This window comes from Urocitellus parryii, chromosome 11 (genome assembly GCF_045843805.1).
Source record: "Urocitellus parryii isolate mUroPar1 chromosome 11, mUroPar1.hap1, whole genome shotgun sequence".
NCBI classification, from domain to species: Eukaryota; Metazoa; Chordata; class Mammalia; order Rodentia; family Sciuridae; genus Urocitellus; species Urocitellus parryii.
In genome coordinates this window covers 43,978,603-44,001,836 of record NC_135541.1, presented here as the reverse complement: position 1 = coordinate 44,001,836, position 23,234 = coordinate 43,978,603, and the positions used below count along the sequence as shown (strand labels likewise).

General features: G+C 38.5%; 1 protein-coding gene and 1 non-coding gene across 2 annotated transcripts in view; both read right to left on the bottom strand.

Moving 5' to 3' along the window:
* Patj (PATJ crumbs cell polarity complex component) overlaps positions 1 to 20,881 on the bottom strand; it is a 331,415-nt gene extending 310,534 nt beyond the window's left edge. Inside the window, exons 1-5 of the mRNA XM_026407227.2 lie at positions 20,807 to 20,881; positions 7,087 to 7,143; positions 6,818 to 6,984; positions 5,104 to 5,298; positions 3,562 to 3,701 (exon numbers count right to left, since the gene is read on the bottom strand). Of these exons, the coding sequence (XP_026263012.2) occupies positions 3,562 to 3,701; positions 5,104 to 5,298; positions 6,818 to 6,984; positions 7,087 to 7,108 (524 nt within the window). The 5' untranslated portion in view covers positions 7,109 to 7,143; positions 20,807 to 20,881. The remainder of the gene's footprint in view (positions 1 to 3,561; positions 3,702 to 5,103; positions 5,299 to 6,817; positions 6,985 to 7,086; positions 7,144 to 20,806) is intronic.
* On the bottom strand, positions 8,408 to 8,513 carry LOC113195628 (U6 spliceosomal RNA). The gene has a single exon (XR_003302429.1). It is a non-coding gene; the product is annotated as a U6 spliceosomal RNA (small nuclear RNA).
* Positions 20,882 to 23,234: the final 2,353 nt, after the last annotated feature.

Here is a 23,234-nt window from a genome sequence, read left to right as displayed (position 1 = left end):
AAAATAGGAAGATGTATATAGTGTCTTAAAAACTTATTAAGCCAGGCAGTGGTGCTCAGGAGGCCAAGGCAGAAGGACTGCAAGTTCAAGGCCAGTCTCAGGAACGTGGTGAGACCCTGTCTCATAATAAAATTTCATAATGTGGCACAGCAGTACAACACTCCTGCATTCAATCCCAATATGAGGAAAGAAAAAAAACTGTATTAAGTAAATCATGCTACTTTGTATGTTGCCAGAAGAGGAGCAAATACTATTATTCATCCCTCAAAATCCATGGGGGTGATGGGTTCTAGGACTACTTCATACCAAAAAGCCCATGATCCTTAAATCTTTTATATAAATGACACAGTATTTGCAAATAACCTATGCATACTCTCCCGTATACTTTAAGTCATCACTAAATTGTTTATAATACCTAATACAGTATGAATGGTATATGAAAAATTGTTATGATGTATTGTTTACGGGAAAATGACAATACAAACATGATTTTCAAATATTTTCAATCATGGTTGATTAGATCCATGAATAAGGAACATGTGAATACAGAAGCCTTTACTATGTGTTGAGCACTACTCAACCAGCTTTATTAATGTTATTTCATCTGTATCTTACCATAACATTGCCATTTTACATATCAAAGAAACAAAATTTTAAGCTAGGCATAGTGTCAACGCCTGTGATCCAAAAGCCTTAGGAGGCAGAAGCAGGAGGATCTCAAGTCTGAGGCCAGCCCCAGCAATTTAACAAGACTGTCTCAAGATAAAATAATAAAAAGGCCTGGGGATATGGCTCAGTGGTGAAGCACCCTTGGATTCAATCTGCAGTTACCCCTCCTCCCCCACCCAAAAAAAAAAAAAACACACAACTACTAAAATTTTTAGCAAAATAAGTAACTTGACCAAGGTCACACAGCTAGATAGAAAACCAACATTCAGATTAATACTACAAGACTTCTTTGCCTAATGAAACTATAAGTTCCTTTTTTTTTTTTTTTAACAATACTGAAAGCCAGTACTGAACTCAGAGGTACTTTAACACTGAGCTACATGTCCAGTTCTTTTTATTTTTCATTTTGAGTCAGGATTTCCCTAAGTTGCCCAGACTGGACTTGAACTTACAAATCTCCTACCTCAGTCTCCCAAGTTGCTAGGATGAGAGGCATGCACCAATGTGCACATTGGCTAAGTCATCCTTTTCTAATGAAAGATTCTCTACCATAAATAACCTTGCCTCATAGCTACTGGCTCTATTTCTGTGCCCTCGGGGTCAAAGGCTACATGTATTCAATTTCCTATGTGGTAGATCAGGGAAATATGATAGGGATATTGAATAGTAACATGTCGATAAGGTATTTGACAAGCTTGCTGCTGTTTGAATGTCTGTCCCCTCCAAAACTTATGTTGAAATTTAGCTATCATGGTAACAGGATTAACAGGTGGGACCTTTAAGAGGCAATCAGGCCATTAAGGATTCACCCTCATGGTGGGACTGATTCTTTACAAAAGGACAAGCCAGCTTGTCCCTTCCTTCTGTCTCCTCTCCCCCTCTGGCTTCCACCACATAATTATACAGCAAAAAGACCTTCACCAGATGTGAACACCTTGACAATGCACTTCTCAGCCACCAGAACTATGAGCCAATAAATGTGTTATTTATAAATGTGTATAGTCCTAGGTATTCTGTTATCACTGCACAAAACATACTAAGACAGCTTCTTACAATTATCTTATAAAGGAATGGAGATGCTGATGCTGAAAAACAGGACAACTGTATGGATCACTGGCAGACATGCCTGAAGATTATGGGACTAGAAGGTTAATTTGTAGTGAAGACTCAACCCCCATGCCATGGAATGCTGCTCAACGTTTCATCAAGAGCATTCATGCATCTAAACACCAAGTATATAATAACACAGTCAGGAAGGACAATAATACATTAGATCAGTACTTTCCAAGGTGTTACAAAGAACTTAATACATGTTGTTTAAAGAAAGTAGATTGGTGGGGCTGTGGCTGTAGCTCACTAGTAGAGCGCTTGCCTAGCACGTCGATCCTCAGCACCACATAAAAAGCAAATAAAAAATAAAGATAAAAAAAGAAAGAAAGTAGATTGGTGCTTGCCAGGGGATGGAGGAAGAAGGAACTAGGTATATTAAAAGGTCCTTTTTTTGGGTGGTTGAAACGTACCGGAATTAAAGAGTGGGAATGGCTGAAGAACATTGTGAATATAACAATACCCATGACCTTGTACACTTTAAAATTAAGTTTATATTAATTATATCCTAATATTTAAAAGGAAAAAAATTTGAATTAAAAAAAAAGTTGGCTAACCAATATTAAATGAGCTTAATGTTAAGCAATTATAAGTCTAGATATATTCTGTATTGCCTAAGAAGAGTTCAAGTTTATACCTACTATCTGTTTCATTATTAACAGCATGCCACTTCAACCCAAAACCATCCTAACTTGAACAATAAATCATAAGATCACCCTAACTATGTACACCCAGTATTGAAGAACAGACAGGATAGAGTTTCTAAAATATATCTGACCACAGCTATGGACCCACAAAACATTTGAAATGCAACATTAGATGGCAGAATAAAGATGGAAAATCATGAAAATCCATTATATCCAATTTTAATTGGGGAAACTAGAAGTAATCACCATAAACAGAGAATGTGAGTTCGAAATTATATTATTGGCTGAGAATTTTTATAATCATACACTGTGACATTGCTTTTATTTAACAGGCACATGTGAATAGTATTATTTATTAAATGAATAATAAACCAAAGACTGGAAATCAAATAGAGATAAAATATAAGGCCTGCATATCACTCTTAAAAACCTAAAGAAGTGCAATCCATGAAGGATAACATAGATTGAGGGGCCTCTTAACAATAAGCATAATAATCAATAATGTGTTATAACTATCAATTTAATAAACAATGTAGTATGCAGAATGAGAATGATGATTCCCATACATTGAGTGATGCACACCCATAATCCCAGCAGCTCAGGAGGCTGAGGCAGGAGGATCACAAGTTCAAAGCCAGTCTCAGCAACTTAGCGAGGCCCTAAGCAACTTAAGTGAGACCCTGTCTCTAAATAAAAACATTTAAAAGGGCTGGGGTGCTTAAGCACCCCTCAGTTCAATCCCCAATACAAAAAAAGAAAAAGATTACCATCCTAGTGATCACCAATTGGGTGAGAGTGATACAGTGGAAAGAGCACTAACTGCTTTGCAGTTACTGTTAGAATCATATCATGGTCCCAGCATTAACAGCTCTGTGACTACAGGAAAACCACTGACCCTCTCTGAACCTCACCTGTCTCATCTATAAAATAGAGTAGTAACACCTACACTGCTGGACCGCAGCCACAAGTGAATGAAAGAGCATCTACAAAAGGCCTGACGAACGCACAGGAAGTGCTAAAGGAATTGTTAGCTGCTATGTTACTGCTTTTAGCACTAGTTTCTTATACTCTTGTATAATAATGATTTTAGAATCATCAGAAAAAAACTAGCAGAGTATAAAATAAACACCACCCTTACCTGTCTGCTACACTCCCTGGGTGTACTTCCTTCACAAAGATATCAACTTCTCCCTGATTTTGACTTTTAAGGGCCACCACGCTGAATCCAAGGCCTCCAGTTGAAGGCCATTCTATATCGATATATTCAATTTCCCGGCCCTAATGAAGGGGGATAAAAGAAAAATATAAATGTCAATGAATCTATATTTAACCAATGCACCCTTTCCACAGAACTGAAATTGCTTAGCAGAAAAATAGCTTCTCTAAGACATCTCTACAAAACCAAATAAACTCAAAATAACTCAGCATTTCAGTAATACATTATTCCAGGAACTCTCTAACTTGATTATTTTCAGTAGAACACAAAAGAGAGTGTGCAGCACTGTAACCTTTGGGAATTGAAGAGGTATTTTCACACTTCATTCACATTTCGGGATGAATCCCAAGCTGGATGAGAATGCCTAAGAAAAATGCTCTTTCCCACAGTAAATTCTCAATTACTTTTTTATATTGAATTTCCCTAAATTCTCTTGATGCAAAATACAATTTTTTAATGAGGAAAAGTGTATTGGATATATCAAAAATACACTAGTATTAAGCCTACACAGAACCAGCAACTCTTTAGGGTTCTGGTTTTAATTCTATAGTGATGAATTACTATTCCATTTATTCAATCAATTCAAAAGACTATGGAAAGGCCACCATTCAAATTGGTTCTACCTGTGACATGTAGGTATTTTATTACTTTAGTTAATAATCGCTTTTATGTGAATTTATAAATGTAATCAACTAACAAGATCATCGCATGAAGGGACCAGAAGTATTAAGCAAAAAAAAGTAGTCCAGTACACTAGTTAAATATCACATCTTAAACAGATTCTTTTTAATTTTCAAACACAAGTTTCATTTTTAAAGACTGCTGAACAAACACAAAACATATTCAAAAGTTCGACTATTATTTAATTTTTAAGGTAGCAGAAGCTACAACTGTCAATTTTCCCCCCAATTTTCTAAATTGTATTTGTTCCAACTCCCACTAATTCTGTTTTGATATAAAACTTAAAACTGTTTCAATGTTTCATCTTGTGATCAAAACCAGTAAGAATCTTCTTCCTGCTGGATACAGTGGCACACGCCTATAATACCAGAGACTCAGAAGGCAGAGACAGGAGGATCACAAGCTCAAGGCCAACCTGGGCCACTTTGCAAGACAATATAAAAGTAAAAAAGGCTGGGGATGGAGCTCAGTAGTAAAAGTACCCCTGGGTTCAATCCCCAGTATCAAAAAATAAATACGTCTCCTTCCTTACAAGAATAGAGATGTGTTCAATTGAAGTCTTTTCCTAAAAGTTCTCCTCCCTCACACATGGACATTTTCTTGTGTGATTTTAAGATAATAAAATTCCAACACACAGGTTAGAAAAGGGTGCCAATTCCTCCTTTCAACATAAAAACAAAAGCAAATACATAACACATGTTAAGACAAAAAGAGTGGGTTTCTTTTTAAACCTGAAACAGAAAAGATAAAGCTAAATATTCCCATGACAAGGTATAACTTTACCTGAGCCATCTGTTGAATGATTGAGTTAAAGTCTTCATTTCCCAACTTTGCGGTCCACGGAAACAACCCAGATGCAGTTAAATTATTACAGGGCCTGTGGGCATTCCCACTTGTAATAGAACTATCCGTGAACACTAACAAACCTTTTCTAGAAAAATCAAAGTTGGCTGAACAATCTGAGGGTATATGGCTGAGCTGGTGGAGAGAAAAACAAGAGAACCATCAAAGAAACCTTCAAAAAATAAATCATTTCTATTTATTACATATTCTCTTTTGCTCATTATGGGTATAATTTGTATGTTAAAAAACACGTATGAAAGAAATAAGGTGCATCAAACGAATCTGTGTGCTCATAAGGCTAAAATTTCTAAATTTAATATTACACAAAAATGTCAAATACATTAAAATCTGTTCTTGTTTCCTGCCTTCTATGACTACCCCAAGTTCATAGAATGTACACTAACATCTCATTACCCTTCACACACACAGATGCAACCCGTAGTATAAGTGCAAGACACTAAGCCCTATGGCATTTATCTGTACATTTCCACATGCAATGCCACAAAAAAAAAATCCATAGATAGTATACATCAATAACAACAACAGTACTTTCTGAATACTTACTAAGGGCTAAGTATTGTACTGAGACTCTGGCATGTTATAACCTCATTTAATCCTGAAAATAGTTCTATGAAATATCATTATCTCATTTTCATGAACATGAAAAATGAGGCACTCAGGGGTTAAGAAACTGACACAAGATTAATAGCGAGTGAGTCACAGAGCCACTTAAACATTAATAGAAAAGAATCCTATAATGACAAAAAAAACAGGATTTTAAAAATATCACTGGCTGATACAGCTGTCAACATAATGGAATAAAGAACCTTTATTCCATTATGTTGACAGCTGTATCAAGCCCAGAGCAGTGGTGCACCCCTATAATCCCAGCTACTCAAGAAGCTGAGGCAAGAAGGTGCCAAGTTCAAGACCAGTCTTAGCAACTCATGAGACTCTGCCTTAAAATAAAGAATTCAAAGGACTGGGGATATAGCTCATTGGTAAATTGCCCCTGGGTTCATCCCCACTACTAAATAGGAAAAAAAAAAAAGAAGAAGAAATGTCAAGAGGCTTGGGATATATAGCTCAGTGGTAGAGCACATGCTTAGCATTTGCAAGGTCCTGGGTTCAATCACCAACTCCAAAAGAAAAAAAATTAAGTTAACCACCATTTTATAATTTTGAAGAAAATGTTCAGAATTCTCAAATCTAACCTTTATATGTTTACAAAACCCATATTCCAAAGCTCAACATAAAATTTATTATCAATACCGTTTTTAGTTTTTATCTTATTTATTGATTGATTGATTGATTGGTACTGAGGATTAAACCCAGGGGCACTTGATAACTAAGCACATTCCCAGCCCTTTTTATATTTTTGAGATGGGTCTTGCTAAGTTGCTGAGACTGGCTTTGAACTTGCGATTTTCCTGCCTCAGCCTCCCAGGATGCTGGGATTACAGGCCATGAGCCACCACACCCGCTTGATTATCAACATTTTAAAACTAACTATGCTAATGCTACCCACAGGCTGCAGGCCCATATCTGGTCTTTGCTGAGACAAGATTGTCACAGACAGCTTGTCCTTGATCGTCTCCTCCTGTCTTTTCTCACTGGTTTTACACATCAACAGAGCTCTTCCATGCTAACTTACTTGCCCCTTCAGTTGCTTGATGGACTGCTGCAGTGTGAGTATCTGGTTGAAGAGAGGACTCCTTAGTGTCTCATAAAACATACTCAGTTTCTCATTCTGTGAAGTGTCACCCTTATCCTGCAATTTCATTTTCAGGCGATCAAGGACCTGCAGGACCTGCAGTTTATCTTGGTTGAAGAAGAATAAACAGAAGACAGGTTAAATACTATCTCATATTCCATTTATGAATCAGTCATTAATTTCATAACAAAACTATATATCTAGTATACCTGTGGCAGGATTTTCAGGCATTTTGGATTAATTGTTTCAATCACCTTTAAAGAAACCTAAAAAAAAAAAATTAAATACAAAGATGAATTCCATTAGTAAATATGTCTATAGTCCTGCAGAAAAATTAAAGAAAACTTTAAAAACATTCACCAAAAGTCCCTGTGAAATTTAAATTAAAACCATAGTGAGGTACCACTACCTATCCACTCAAATGGCTTAATTTTAAAAACCAAAAAAAGACACAATACCAAGTGTTGACAAAACTGCAAAGCAACTAAAATTATATTTTGCTAATTAAGGGATGTAAAATGGCACAATCACTTTGGAAAATTATTTGGTAGTTTTTTCTTTAAATGTACAGAAAAATAATTTCTTATAAAGTTAAAAATACACTGGTACTCCCATTCATAAATATCTACCCAAATAAAATATATGTCCACAAAAAGATTTGTACAAAGTTCATAGCAGTTTTCTTTATAAAGGCCCCAAACTAGAATACCCAAATTTCTAATAACAAATGGATAAATAAATAAGAGTATATAAATAATTCAGAAACAAAAAGGAAAAATAGAAAACAGGAGTCTTCATAAGGAAATAAAAACCCAAAGAAGCAGTTAACCCTGAGCATTTTAATACTAGTTTTGATAAAGAGAATTTCAGAAAAATGTGATAGGGCAACAGGAGTCTGAGCTCAGAGGAAACTAGGGAAGACTTAGGCCTGTGTACTGAGCTTTCTCGATGTGCCCATCTTTGGAGATAAAGATGCTTTTGTCCTCTGGGCAGAGGAAGGACACCACCACCTTTCAGGTGAGGAGCTTTCGACCTGCTTCCGAGGAAGTCTTTCCTGCATCTGTTATTTCTCATATTGCTTCAGCTGATGATCATCAACACACCAAAGCATGGTATTTAGGGGTAGCATGTTCTGAACCCCATTACTAGTCAACACTCTTCCACACTGCTCCAGTAAACAAATTTATAGTTATGGTTAGTCTGTGAGTTATCCAGCTTCTCATGAATGGAGTCATCACAGTTTGTCTGGTTTTTGTCAGTTTTCTTCCCTCCCCCTACAGGGCTGGGAATAGGACCCAGGCCCTTGTGCATGCCAAGCATGTGCTGGCCACACAGCTATAATCCTAATTCCCCAGCATACTATTTTTGGGATTCAAACTTATTATATATTTTTCTACAACTCTACTCTTCATCAAAACTAGTATTAAAATGTTGAGGTTTAACTGCTTCTTTGGGTTTCATTTCCTCATGAAGACTCCTGTTTCACATAAAACTTATATTAAACAAATGTGATTTTTTTATTTTTTTTTTTTTAACATGGAACACTTCACAAATTTGTGTCATCTTTGCACAGGGGCCATGCCAATCCTCTCTGTATTGTTCTGACTCCAGTATATGTGCTGCTGAAAAGAGGTACTGGGGTTGGGGGACAAGGTCTCTATTGCCCAGGTTGATCCTGGGCTTAAGGGATCTGCCTCAGACTCCCAAGTAGCTGGGACCACAGCTGTGCACCACACCTGGTTTATTTCTAATTCATTTTTACAGCGGCCCGACCTGAGAACATAGAAGGGTAGAAGGAAAGATATGTTTCCTCCCCTACATTGGGATGGGATTCAAGGAAGGTTTTAGGTAAAAAGGAAATGCTCTATGGTTTGATTGGGATACTTTTTATACAGATGTATACATTTATAAAAATTCATTAAAGGGTATACATTATTGTATGTAAATTTTACTTTTTTTTTTAAAGGAAGCTGAGTTGGAAAAGAACATTTGAAATAAGGCACAGTGGCACACATCTGCAATCCAGCTACACAGGAGGCTAAGTCAGGATGATCACAAGTTCAAAGCCATCCTAAGTAATTTGGCAACATGTTGTCCCAAAATTTTAAAAATTAAAAAAAAAAAAAAACGTTGAGGATGTAGCTAAATAGTAGACCACTTGCCAGGCACAGTGGCACATGCTTGTAAACCCAGAGGCTCAGGAGGCTGAGGCAGGAAGATTTCAAATTCAAAGCCAGCCTCAGCAACAGCGAAACACTAAGCAACTCAGTGAGACCCTGTCACTACATAAAATACAAAATAGGGCTGGGGATGTGGCTCAGTGATTAAGTGCCCTTGGATTCAATTCCCAGTACGAAAAAAAAAAAAAAAAAGTAGCATGTGCAAGGTCCTGGGTTCAATTCCCAGTATCAGCTGGGTATGGTGGTACACACCTGTAATCCCAGTGACTTGGGAGGCTGAGGTGGGAGGATCACAAGTTTGAGGCCAGCTCTACAAGTTAGTGAAGCCCTGAGCAACTTAGTAAGACCATGTCTCAAAATAAAAAATAAAAAGGATGTGGGATGTGGCTTAGTGATTAAGCACCACTAGGTTCAATCCCTAATACATAATAATAACAACAACAATAAATAAATCCCAGTACAATAATAATAAAGTGTAAAATTTTAGAGATTAAAAAAAGTATCCTAGACTCTTACTAGTCATCAGAATTTCCAGAAGGAAGCCACCCAAAACAGCACTTTATGGATGATGATTTTTAATTCCAGTCATTTGCTCAAATTAGCCTAAAATGTAATGTAATCAAGGCTCAAAAGGCTAACAATTCCCTTTGCTATAACCAAAATGACATTTTGTCGCAAATCCTTTTTATTAGCGATACACTGCTGAAATGAACCAAAGAATGAGTATTATACAATCAAAATTTTCTTACATCAACCTGGATACAATGGTTGAATGAGATCTTATCTTCTAAATTAAACTCATTAAGCAAGAAATCATACTAAAAACCATAAGGGGGCCCGGGGTTATGGATCAATGGTAGAGTGCTTGCCTAGCACGCATGAAGCACTGGGTTTGATCCCTGGCACAACGTAAAAATAAACAAACTAAATAAATAAAAAGTATTGTGTCCATCTACAACTAAAAAAAATATTAAAAAAAAAAAAAAAAAAAAAACAGAAGGGATGTCATCAGCATTGATAAAAGGTCCAAGCAGTCCATCCAAATGCTCACTGGATTCAATGGGAACCTCCAAAAGAAATGCTAAACAGGGCATCTCAAGTTGCTTCTGATGTGCTGACTCACTCCAGCAACCCTTACAACGACCCCTTGATAGGTGACTGAATAACAGAGGCAGCCAGGATGGCACTATACTTTTCTATAACAGTATACAGCCCAAAAACAGTGACAAGAGCAGCTTGGTGGTAATTAACATATCAACCTCTCTAAAGCAAAGAAAAAAAACTAAAACATAAAACAGTTAAGATGCCATAAGCTTGACATTTATTAATTTATTAAAGATCAACAATACCCTATGCTCCAGATATCATGGAAAAAAGAGACTGGAGTATAAATCAGCATAATTTTTTAGGAAAAAGATTTAGCAATGTCAATAAATGTATTAACATATATTTGATTTTCATTTCTTTTACCCAGAATGTCTACTTCTGAGTGTCTCTCCTAAAGAAATAATTGCAAACAGACACTCTGTATGGCAAGCATATTTATTGCTTTTATTTTTTTGGTACTATGGATGGAACCCGGGAGCTTTATCCCTGAGCTACATTCCCAGTCCTTTTTTTGAGACAGGGTCTAAATTGCCCAGGCAGGCCTTGAACTTGGTGTTCTCCTCCCTTAGCCTCCAGAGTTGCTGTGATGACAGGCATGTGGCACCAGCTACTGCACTGGGTTTTTTGTTTTTTGTTTTTTGTTTTTTTTTTTTTTTTTGGTTTAAGGATTTTTTTTGTTTGCTTGCTTTTTGTTTTTAATATTTTTTTTTAGTTGTAGATGGACACACTACCTTTATTTTCTCTCTCTGTGTGTGTGTGTGTGTGTGTGTGTGTGTGTGTGTGTGTGGTGCTGAGGATCAAACCCAGTGTCCTCCACATGAGAGGCGAGCACTCTACCACTGAGCTACAACCCCAGCCCCTGCACTGTTAACAGCAAAACTTTTGAAAAATTTAAACTATCAGTCATTACAATAATAAAGTAGGTCCGAGTATACCAAAAGGGAGTGAAGAGGAAACATTTATAGCCTGCCTGTGGCCCACTCTTTCAACTTGAGAGATTCCCCTCAAAACAGACCTCCCAACAAACACACTTAAGGTTGCTGATAGATAACAAAGTCCCTTATTCTAAAATGTCAGGCTATATCTGCTTTTTGTAAATAATCTGAGAATTTATGGGGCATGGCTGGCTGGGAAATGGGATACTCAAACATTTTCTATTTGTGTAACTAAAGGAGTATAGAATTAGAGTCCCAAGACAGAAAAGGCTTCTTAGGAAAAAAATATTTCTGTACAGATCGCTCAGAATTTGTCTGTTAATCCCACCCCACAAAAAAGATGTCTCTGGGTGATCCAAAATTTTTAAAAAAAAAATTGGTTGGAAGGAGACAAATCCCCCCCAACTAATCCATCAGATTTCTTTAAAAAGCCATAGTCATGTGATAATAGGTCATGTTTGGTCAGCAGGTGATGACAACTATACCAAAATATATTACTTTACAATTTCAGTGGTGTGTGTATGTATATACACACATTCACATACATGGCTATAAATAATCCAGTGTAAAGTCTCTAGATGTAGCAGAAAGCCTGGAAAAAGTAATTTAGACCAGCGTTCCAAATACAAACTGCAAATTGATGCTTGGCCCACAAATAAGTACCAAAATTGTAAATAAGCATTTAGAAACCTTCCTGCAAAATGGCACAGTAAAAGATGTCCATTATATTTAGTAATTTTTTAAATGGCATTGTATTTTGTGTATCTTTTTATATTTCATTTTTAAAATGATTTCTTAAAAATCAGTCTTTGAAAGATTGAGGAGAAGAGATCATGACCTTTCACCACTGATAGTTTGAGATGCACTGATTTAGATGGACAGCTTTGAGAGAGTCCTTCTAAATAATGCTAAGCCGACTGGTCTTTATCCTGGAGGCAACAGGAAGTAATTAAAGGCTTTTAAGTAAGGAAGTATTCAGTTCAGATTTCTATTTTTAAAAAGTAATTCTGATAATAGTATTGATCAGTGTAGTCTTCTAACTTTTTTAAACACACATTTCCAGAACATTGAAAACATGCTGGGCTAAAAGTGTATATAGCTCAGTGACAAAGTGCTTGCCTAGCATGCACAAAGTGCTGGTTTCATCTCCAGAAAGTGGGGGGGTATATTATTATACACACACACACACACACACACACACACACACACACACACACACATACACGCGAGCGCGCGCGCCTGGAAAACTACTATAATTCCATGGTTTTAGGTAACAACTAGGGGAGAGGACTAAAGCTCTAAGAATATATGAAAGAAATGCAAGTAATCTCCACAGCTAAACACCCAGAAGGTAGCACTTGGGTTAAATGGTATTATCATAGAAAATCATGGTATTATCATAGAAAATCTTTGGCCAAATTTAATATTCTTAATAAGAAACTAGCAGGGCTTATGGAAGGGAATTTAAAGTTTGTTTAAACATTGTAAAGGAGAGTCCAGCAGGTCATCAGTTACCTACAATTGGCAGGAGTTAGACATTAAAACGCCACAGCGTACCACTGTCCCCATAGTCATAACAGCCTTAAAAGAATGAGAAGTTTATCATGCTCAGCAGTTTCCACTCCATCATTGATCAAGAGAGTTCAGGCCATGAATTTTTCATATCTGATTCACCGAAGGATTTGATTGAAGGAAATTCTTATAATATTGTGGCTTTATGAAAAATCCATGTTTTTAGCCAATACCAATTAATGGAATCATTTGCCGGGGGGGAAAGCTGACAGATAGAAATTTAATTTAAATTTCTGCTTGAAAACTCTTTGGAAAGATTTATTAATCTCCTTAGATCAAGAATTTAGGCAAATTAAGGACCCCAAGAAACACACTTTTCTGACCCCCAGTTACTCACAAGAATGTAACTCCCCACTGATTTAACAAGACATCCGATTTGCTATCTTGAAATTTTAGGAGAAAAAAGATCCTGGCTACTTCCTTGGGGAAAGTACAGGTATTCAGTCTCTAATGCATGTGTGAATTGGACAGATCACAATTAGACTACACATGACTCCTAAATGGAAATTTCCCAGAGCTCAATGAATTAGGCAGTTCAAAGAATCGATGAGCCATTAAGTATAAAGTCATGATTTCAGAAGTCACTCAAAAATGGAAGTCCATGAACAGCTTTAAGTTCCTATCACTTCCCTTGGAGAGTGAAGCTCAGGATGCGTCTAATTGTCATTCCCTGTCCTCAAAGTTCAGCATTTATGAAGTACTGATTAAATGGAAAAAGAACTCCTAGTCAAACAGCAATGTGTTTGCCCACCAAGACTCCACATACATACATCTGCTGCCATACACACACAGATTCAGGTGTCCTTGCCTTGGCTTCCTACCAAATGATCAAGGTCTTTCTAAACCCTTTAGATACAAAAATAATGTGTTTTTTTTTTTAAACACTGTCAAAACACTATATCCCTAGAATTTTGGAAACAGACATAAATTCCAGAATAATACTGACATTTGGGGCTAAATGCTTAAGCCATATGCAATGCTGAAGTTCATTTAACACTGAACATTCAGGAAATGTTGGAATCAAAATTGAAAGACATCATGTTAATTCAAACTCAGAACTAAAAATTGAGTCAGTTCTTCGGAATATTTCAATTAGCCAGATACTAATTTTATGAATCTCTTCAATCCATACACTCCCTGTAACTTGGCCAATTTTGAATAAAGTTAAACTGCTCTATGGTATACTTCCACATTCCTCTTGGTGACAGTTTTCTCCCACAAGCAACAATTTAAAAAAAAAAAACTGGGCAAATTTCACACTTATGGTTCTCTGATGATGCAGCCAGTCCCCCACAAAAGGACCTTGGGCATTCAGACTCTTCACTAATGGTCAGTGATTAATGATTAGTTTCCAAAAATTCTGTTCCGTTTCCAGCACACTACAAATGTGTGCCCTAACTTTTCTCCAGAAATTCTGGTCATACAGTTTTTGGAATGTTTCTACTATTCAAAATAATCCTAGCAAACTATGGAATAGGCCACTCTAGGTTTTAGATGTCCTATCCACCAGCCTTCACCCCCCGTTTTTCTCCTGCCTTTCCCCCAAAATCATTCTCCTGCATTAATTTTTTTAATACCTACTATGTCTAATACAATACAATGTCACTCTGTATAAAATTTTCCCATTTATATTCTTAACAATGTATTATCATTTCCATTTGTAAATACAGAAACTCCTTACAATTAAAAAAAAAAGAGGGAAATGCTATGAAAAAAAAGTTAAAATAGAGGAAACAGAGGACAATGGGGGGTGTTAAGTTGGGGGGTGGGGTTCAGTAGCCAATGTTAATGACCTTTTCAACAAACAGCTACATTAAATGTGAGAAGAGGCAGCATGAGAAGTAGTGGTGAATGCCTTGTAACCCCAGCAGCTCTAGTGGCTGAGGAAGGAAGATCATGAATTCACAGCCAGCCTCAACAACTAAATGAGGCAAGACCCCATCTCCAAATACTGTCCATCTACAACTACAAAAAAAAGGCTGGAGATACAGCTCAATGGTAAAGCACCCCTAGTACCAAAAGGGGCGGGGAGAGACTATTCGAATTATAAACAGCAGGAACATTTGTCAACAACATTGTCCCTCAACATTCACTTATCTCACCTCCTTCTCCTAACACACTCTGTCTTGGATCTTCATAAGAAGTTTCAGAAAATTACTCCAAAGTAGCATGGGCCAGAAGTCCTTCACAGTTCCTATCATCAAAGCCGTGTGCATTAAGGGAAATAAAAACTGGAAATCCATATGCAATAAAATGAAACTGAATCCCTTTCTCTCGCCATGCACAAAAGTTAACTCAAAATGGATCAAAGAGCTTGATATCAAATCAGAGACTCTGCATCTGATAGAAGAAAAAGTTGGCTCCGATCTACATACTGTGGGGTCGGGCTCCAAATTCCTTAATAGGACACCCATAGCACAAGAGTTAATAACAAGAATCAACAAATGGGACTTACTTAAACTAAAAAGTTTTTTCTCATCGAGAGAAACAATAAGAGACGTAAATAGGGAGCCTACATCCTGGGAACAAATTTTCACTCCTCGCACTTCAGATAGAGCCCTAATATCCAGAGTATATAAAGAACTCAAAAAATTAGACAATAAGATAACAAATTACACAATCAACAAATGGGCCAAGGACCTGAACAGACACTTCTCAGAGGAGGACATAGAATCAATCAACAAGTACATGAAAAAATGCTCACCATCTCTAGCAGTCAGAGAAATGCAAATCAAAACCACCCTAAGATACCATCTCACTCCAGTAAGATTGGCAGCCATTATGAAGTCAAATAACAAGTGCTGGCGAGGATGTGGGGAAAAGGGTACACTTGTACATTGCTGGTGGGACTGCAAATTGGTGCAGCCAATTTGGAAAGTAGTATGGAGATTCCTGGGAAAGCTGGGAATGGAACCACCATTTGACCCAGCCATTGCCCTTCTCAGACTATTCCCTGAAGACCTTAAAAGAGCATACTATATTGGGCTGGGGATGTGGCTCAAGCGGTAGCACGCTCGCCTGGCATGCGTGCGGCCCGGGTTCGAGCCTCAGCACCACATACAAACAAAGATGTTGTGTCCACCGAAAACTAAAAAATAAATAAATAAGTATTAAAAAAAAAAAGAAAGAAAAGAAAAAAAAGAGCCTACTATAGGGATACTGCCACATCGATGTTCATAGCAGCACAATTCACAATAGCTAGACTGTGGAACCAACCTAGATGCCCTTCAATAGATAAATGGATAAAAAAATGTGGCATTTATACACAATGGAGTATTACACAGCACTAAAAAATGACAAAATCATGGCATTTGCAGGGAAATGGATGGCATTAGAGCAGATTATGCTAAGTGAAGCTAGCCAATCCCTAAAATACAAATGCCAAATGTCTTCTTTGATATAAGGAGAGCAACTAAGAACAGAGCAGGGAGGAAGAGCATGAAGAAAAGATTAACATTAAACAGGGACAAGAGGTGGGAGGGAAAGGGAGAGAGAAGGGAAATTGCATGGAAATGGAAGGAAACCCTCATTGTTATACAAAATTACATATAAGAGGATGTGAGGGGGGAGGGAAAAAAACAAGGGAGAGAATTGAATTACAGCAGATGGGGTAGGGAGAGAAGATGGGAGGGGAGGGGAGGGGAGGGGAGGGGAGGGGAGGAGGGGGGAAAGCAGAGGATAGGAAAGGTAGCAGAATACAACAGTCACTAGTATGGCATTATGTAAAAACGTGGATGTGTAACCGATGTGATTCTGCAATCTGTATACGGGGTAAAAATGGGAGTTCATAACCCACTTGAATCAAATGTATGAAATATGATATGTCAAGAGCTTTGTAATGTTTTGAACAAGCAATAAAAAAAAAAAAAAAAAAAAAAAAAAACCTGACCTATCCCTGAAAGGCTACGGACCAAAAGCTATCTAGAAAACCAGGCAAGAAGCATCAAAGCGAATGGCAAGACTTTTAAGGGCAAGACCTACGTTAAAGAGTGCTCATCTCACAGAGAACTTACTAATTTCTTTTAACCTTAAGAGAAAAAAATTTAAAAATAAAAAAAAAACCTTAAGAGAGTTTCCCAAATACATGCACTTAATATTCACAGGTTTTAAATCTGAAATTCTTAAAATAGTATCTCTATTTGCAATAATATTGTCAGGTTTTTAAAACTTTATAAATGGCTTGCTATGTATTTATTCTTTGACAATTTCCTCAATTTCCAGTCTTTAAAATGTATTCATGATGATAAATGTAGTTCTTTCTTAGTCATTGTAACAACTAAATAACATTCCACCATAGGAATACACACCCAATCTATTAACAAGCATTTTAGATTGTTTCCTATTGGTCACTAACACAAAAACAGGATTAGAACTAACTATCCAGCCGCTATAAAACCCGGTGACTCAGGAGGCTGAGTCTCAGCAACTTAGGGAGGCCCTAAGCAACACAGTGAGACCCTCTCTCTAAATAAAATATATATTTTTAAAAATGGGCTGGGAATATGGCTCAGTGGTTAAGTGCCCCAGAATTCAATCCCTGGCACAAAAAAAAAAAAAAAAAAGAAAGAAAGAAAGAACTAAATATCTGTTTTGATAACTAATTCTTGAACTAAGGAGTTTCTGTAATCTATGAGCTTTGTTAAATTAAAAAAAAAAAAAAAAAGTACAACCAGGCATGATCATTCACATCTATAACCCCATCATTCAAAAGAGGTTGAGGCAGGAGGATCAACTAAGCCCAGGATTTTGAGGTCAGCCTGGGCAACACAGAAGATACCATTTCAAAAATAAATAGTAAAAAATTTGCAACTGGAGGGAATTAACATGGGGGGAGGGTTGTCAACCTGACCCTCAATATTCACTTATTTCAACTTCCTCTCATAACACAGACTCAATAAAAATTAGATAGTTTTTAAAAAGTTAATAGAAATTAATACATTTGTAGTAAAAAGGGCTAAATGAGATACAGCAGAATATTCAACTGGTACACATTCAACAAATGAACAGCTCTTTTCAATCAAAATGATATAAGATATTTTGGGGGCCTCAAGGAAGCTAATAAATTGTAGCTGAGGTTTTGCTGTGTACTTAATAACAGTCATTTCTGAGAAGACTGAACAATAAAATTCTTCACCGTTGCAATGAATACAAGAGAGGAGATTATACAGAGACATCCTATAAGTTAGAGTTAAAAAATCAGTTTATATGTAATCTATGAGCTTTGTTAAATTAACAAAGGGTAAGAGGGTAAGTGCTTCAGTAAACTAAACCATCTTAAGGACTTTTAAGGATAAAAACATACTGAATTCTCACCCAGTGTTACTCAACAAAAATGTAATGTGACACACATTTAAATTTTCTAGTAGACTCATGAAAAAGGTAAAAAGAAACAGGTAAAATTAACTTCAAATACACTTCATTTAACCCAGTACAGATAATCATCTCAATATTAAATAATATAAAAATTTGTGAAGGTATTTTAAATTGTTTCTATACTAAATCTCTTCAACATCTAATGTGTATTTTACATTTACACTCTGTCAAAAACCAAATAGTCCCATTCAAGAGCCCAGTAGTCACATGTGCGAGTGGTTTACTGTGTTGACAGGAGTATTAACCTAGACCTTTTCACAAAAATCCCTGCACAGTGTTTTCAGAAAAGACTTTTGTTTGTCAGGTCATATGGTCAAAGCAACTGGGAGAACAGAATTGAGCTTTATGCATAAAAAGATTGCATCTCCATAATTCTATCAGAATTAAACCTCAGAATAGAGGAGCAAAAAGTGGGAGAATAATAGCTTACCAATTACAAGGCACATTATTTTATTTCTACCTACCCCAAATCTCAGAAGATCAACTACAAATGGGAAAATAGAGGACCAGAATCAAACAACTTGCCAAAAATCATAGGGTAAGAGGACCTAATTCCATGTCTTCAAACTATGCAGGCTTCACAGCTGTATAAACAACAACAACAAAAAGTGAGCTCTATCTCTTCAGCATTGATACATCCCACCTACAAAAAGAAATGATATTGGTTGGGGTTATAGCTCAGTGGTAGAGTGTATACCTAGCATGCCCATGGCACTGGGTTTGATCCCCAGCACCACAAAAATAGATGAAAATAAAAGAAAGGGAACTGAGAGGCACTAAATTTCTCTCCATTTTCACCAGAACCTAAAATGGGAGCTTTTAAAAAGTCATCTAAATCTACACAAAAACCTCTAAGTAAAAAAGAAGAAGACAGACAGAAAGATGTAGCCCTAGTCTTACAATCTCAATATGAGAGCAGAATAGTCCTGTTTTCTCAAAAGAACTTCCTCTACTATCAAAGTGAGCAAGTATTAAGTAAACAAACTGAACTCCTTTGTGTAAAAAAAAAATTATTATTAAATGCTTAAACACAATTTTAAGGACTAGGAAATTCTGAGCCACTCAAAGTCTCAAGTGTATTTAAAAGTGAACTGACTACAAGACAATACACAGATATTTCTAACTTCAAAATGCAAATGGAAAAAAAATGTTATTAGTGATTTTCTTTCAATAGAGAGTGGGCTTCTGGGTGCCTGTAGTTGCTCTTCTGACAATTCTCTACAATTTTCCTGCGATGAATATGCTAACTTCATAGTTACAAAAATATTAAGGGTCTGGGGTTGCAGTTCAGTGTAGACCACTTGCTCAGCATCCAGGAGGCCCTGGGTTTAATTCCTAGCACAACCATCATAAAAAGACTAATGATAAAAACATGACATGATTTTAAATACATAACAATGCCTCATTAAGGCATTGTTAAACACAGACAAGAGCTCAATACTATGGCTTCTCAATTTTAAACAAAACTATTTTTCTGGTGATAAGCCCCATTTTCTGTGACCGCTAAAAGCATCTAGACAGGGTAAATCTCTTTGAAACTCATTTTATAAATTCTACCCATTAATTACCTTTCGTGTCCACATTTATTAACTTTCTAATTACTTTAAATTTTTTATGATCCTTATAAAGGCCATTAGGGTCCTGGAAACATAAATCTCATTTTAACTACAGGTCACCACCTCACCTGACATTTTCTGATTCTGCAAAATAACTACACTTGTTTTTAACTCCCTCCTCTATTAGAGCTTCCCTTTAAACCAGACGCATGCAAAAGAACCGGCAGCCAATAGGGGGTTCGTCCGCCTTCAATGTGGTCTACTGAGATTTCCCTTCTAGGTCTCCAGAAGGCTTCTTCATTCAGGAAAAGACTGAGGGGTTGCGCACCTACCAATGAGCAGACCCCAAACGCAGGTGAGAAGCAACCTAGAGAAATCAGGCCGTGTAAAGCGCACCTCAATCACAGAGACAAACCAGTGAACTAGAAATGCGAATCCGAAGTGATAAGGGCCTTCTAGGGAGGGATAAAAGTGCCAATTGAACACACCAGGGGGAGGTTAATTTGACCCGCCGCGTGTACCCCGAGGGCTGGTGCTTTGAAGGGTGGGAAGGATCTGTTGGGAATGTTTTCCTGAGCTTGACTTGAAGCAGGAATCCTGTAATTTTCCCAAAGGCCAGAGCCCTTTCCGCCGAGTCCTGCGGATCTGCGCAGTGGGGCTGGCAGATCCTGGCCGAGACCTGGCCGGAGCCAAGTCGCCCAGTCGGCCCGCAGCTGGGCCCGGCTTCTTCTCGGGCTCCCGAGTCGGGGCACCACTTGTGCACCCCCTCCACAGTCACTCGTGGAGGAAAAGACTCCGCCCAGCTCTGGGGGCGCAGCGGAAGGCACCGATCTGGGTGCACAATCCAACCCCTGCGTCCCGGAGCGCAGCCGGCCGGAATTGAGGCCGGGGAGGCCTGCGGAGACGGGGCGGCTCCCTTGCCCCGGCCCTGCCGCGAGCCTGCGCGGCGGGGCGGGGTCCGCGGTGGGGTGACGCCGGACCAACGCAAGAGGACTGCGGGACCCCAGCGGGTTCCCGCACGCGCCGCGGCCCCTCCGAGCGCCCCGCGGTGTCTGCAGCCTCGGGCCCACCCACCTCCGGGCAGGCGCGCTGGGAGCCGGGAAGGCAGGTTCGGGAAGCGGGCGAGGCGCCGTCCCCGCCGGCCTCGGGGAACCGGGATCCCCGGGGAGCAGAGCGCGCCCACAGTGCTGGGACCCCACGCTTTACCTGTTCCTCCGGATGCGCGGGTGGGAGCCCTTGGCGGGCTCGGCGGCCGCTTTCTCTCACCTGGGCGGAAGTGAGAGGCCCAGGGTGAGGGCGCCTCACCTGCAGTCCCTCCCCCAGCCGGACCCTCCCCGACCGGGGCGGGGCGGCGGGAGAGAGAGTCTGGGAGTGGGGAGGCCGCTTCCCCGCGGGGAGGCCAGCTGGCTTCACTGTTTTGTCCAGGTGTGGTTCCACTGGCAAAAGATGTTAAAGAGCCTGAGGGGTGGAATGTGGGGACCAAGAGGTCAGATGAAACTCCTCGTGGTGGGGGCACCTGGCGCTGACCGAGTAGGAAGATGCCAGACAGGTGTGGTGGGGGGGGGGGGGGCTGACAGCGAGACCCCAAACCAAGAAAATCGAAGGTGGATATTGCTGAAACCACGGAGTCAAATCCACCTAGCACGTTGTCCTTTGACCCCTTTCTTTCCCACATTTTCTTATCCACCTTGTGTTTTCTATATCTGATGACACAACATAAAATTTACTAAGTGTCAATCCGCAACCTTCTTCAGGCAGAGAAGAATACAATTGTAGGAGTTTTTTTATTATTATTTAGTTTTTTTAAAAAATTAATCGAGCAGTATTGGCTAGCTATCTATGCAAGATGCTAACTTAAACATCATCACATTTATTGAAAAAACTAGGCACCTGGTAGATTTAGTACCTCAAATTTAGCACCAGCCAAAGTCTTTCGACTCTAAATACAGTATTGATTTTACAATACATTTTAACATTTCCCTTGTTTTGTTTTGCTTTTGTGGGTTTTTGTTTTTCTTTGTTTTTGAGACAAGAGTCTCTCTAGGTCTGATAGGAAGATAGACCGTTTTTTTCTTCCAAGATCTGGAACAAGATAAGGATGTTCACTTTCAGTGATAGGGAACACACAGCCCTGAGCAGTAGGAACACAGAGGCTAAAAGAATATCTATAAAAGGGACCCACTGTGAGCTGGGGATATAGCTCAAGTTGGTAGAGTGCGTGCCTTGCATAAGTCCCTAGGTACAATCCCCCCTCACCACAAAAAAGGACCCACTGTGCTGACCTCCATATACTTTCCTTAAAAAAAAAAAAAAAAAAGCAATTTACCTGCAGCCTTGCCTGGCTTGAATCAACAGGATATGTTACACTCCTCAGCAAACAACCTATTATCTACTGGAGGCCTACAGGCCCACATGCTATAAAAGCACAAATTACTCTTAAAGGGGTTGGAGGCTACTTCCTTGACCCTTACACAGACCTATCTCCCAGATTATTCCCCCTCACCATAAAATCCCTAAAAACAGGTTCCAGTTAAAACCAGTCAGATTGGGCCAAAGTAATCTAAAGCTCTCATGCACAGTGGTAGCTTGAAAGTCTGATGTTATCTTGCTGTCAGTCAAAAGTCAAGAGATAGACCTGAGCAGGACTCTTTGGAAACTTCCCTGGGGCCCCCCCATTGAACTGGAGGTAGAGGGTCATGCTGTCCTTCTTTGCTCTGAGAGTACCCACTCTGCTTAAAGAATGATCCCTTTTCCCTTTTCCTAGTCCTTCAATAAGCCCTTTAAGCCTGCAACTCTGAGCAAAATGTCTCAAATTTGGGGGGCATGATTTCAAAAATTGGGTTCTAGCAGGGGGCCTCTGTGGATGCCTCAGCTTCATAGCAGGCCTATGCCCTACATCATTAATCTTATTCCATATATTATTGGAAGCTTTAGCCAGAGTAATAAGACAAGAGAAAAAAATAAAGGGCAGCCAACAAGGAAAGGAGATGTCAAATCATCCCTGTTTGCAGATATTTGACTTTATATATAGGAAAACATGAAGACTTCACATAAAACAACTTTTAGTCTTAAAAAAAGTAGTAAAGTTGCTGAATACAGAAATCAGTAGCAACTATCATCATATAGTGGCTAGTACTATGTGTTTTGCCACTAGCAACCTCAGTTTGCATCTGAGTCATGCCACCAATAATAATAATCAGTAATATTTTTTTTTTAAAGAGAGAGTGAGAGAGGAGAGAGAGTGAGAGAGAGAATTTTTAATATTTATTTTTTAGTTTTCGGCGGACACAACATCTTTGTTGGTATGTGGTGCTGAGGATCGAACCCGGGCCGCACGCATGCGCTACCGCTTGAGCCACATCCCCAGCCCCATCAGTAGTATTTTATACCAAATAATGAACTCAGCAAGAAAAAAATTAAGAAATGTATCCCATTCACAGTAGTTTAAAACACTTTAAAACACCTAGGGATAATTCTAAGCATCAAAGTGAATTATCTCTGCAAAAAAAAAAAAATTAAATACTGATGAAAGAAATTGAAAAGAACACACACTTAATAGGCAAAAGGAAAGACAACCCATGTACATGAATTTGAAGAACTAATGTTGTTAAAATGTTCACGCTACCTAAAGGTA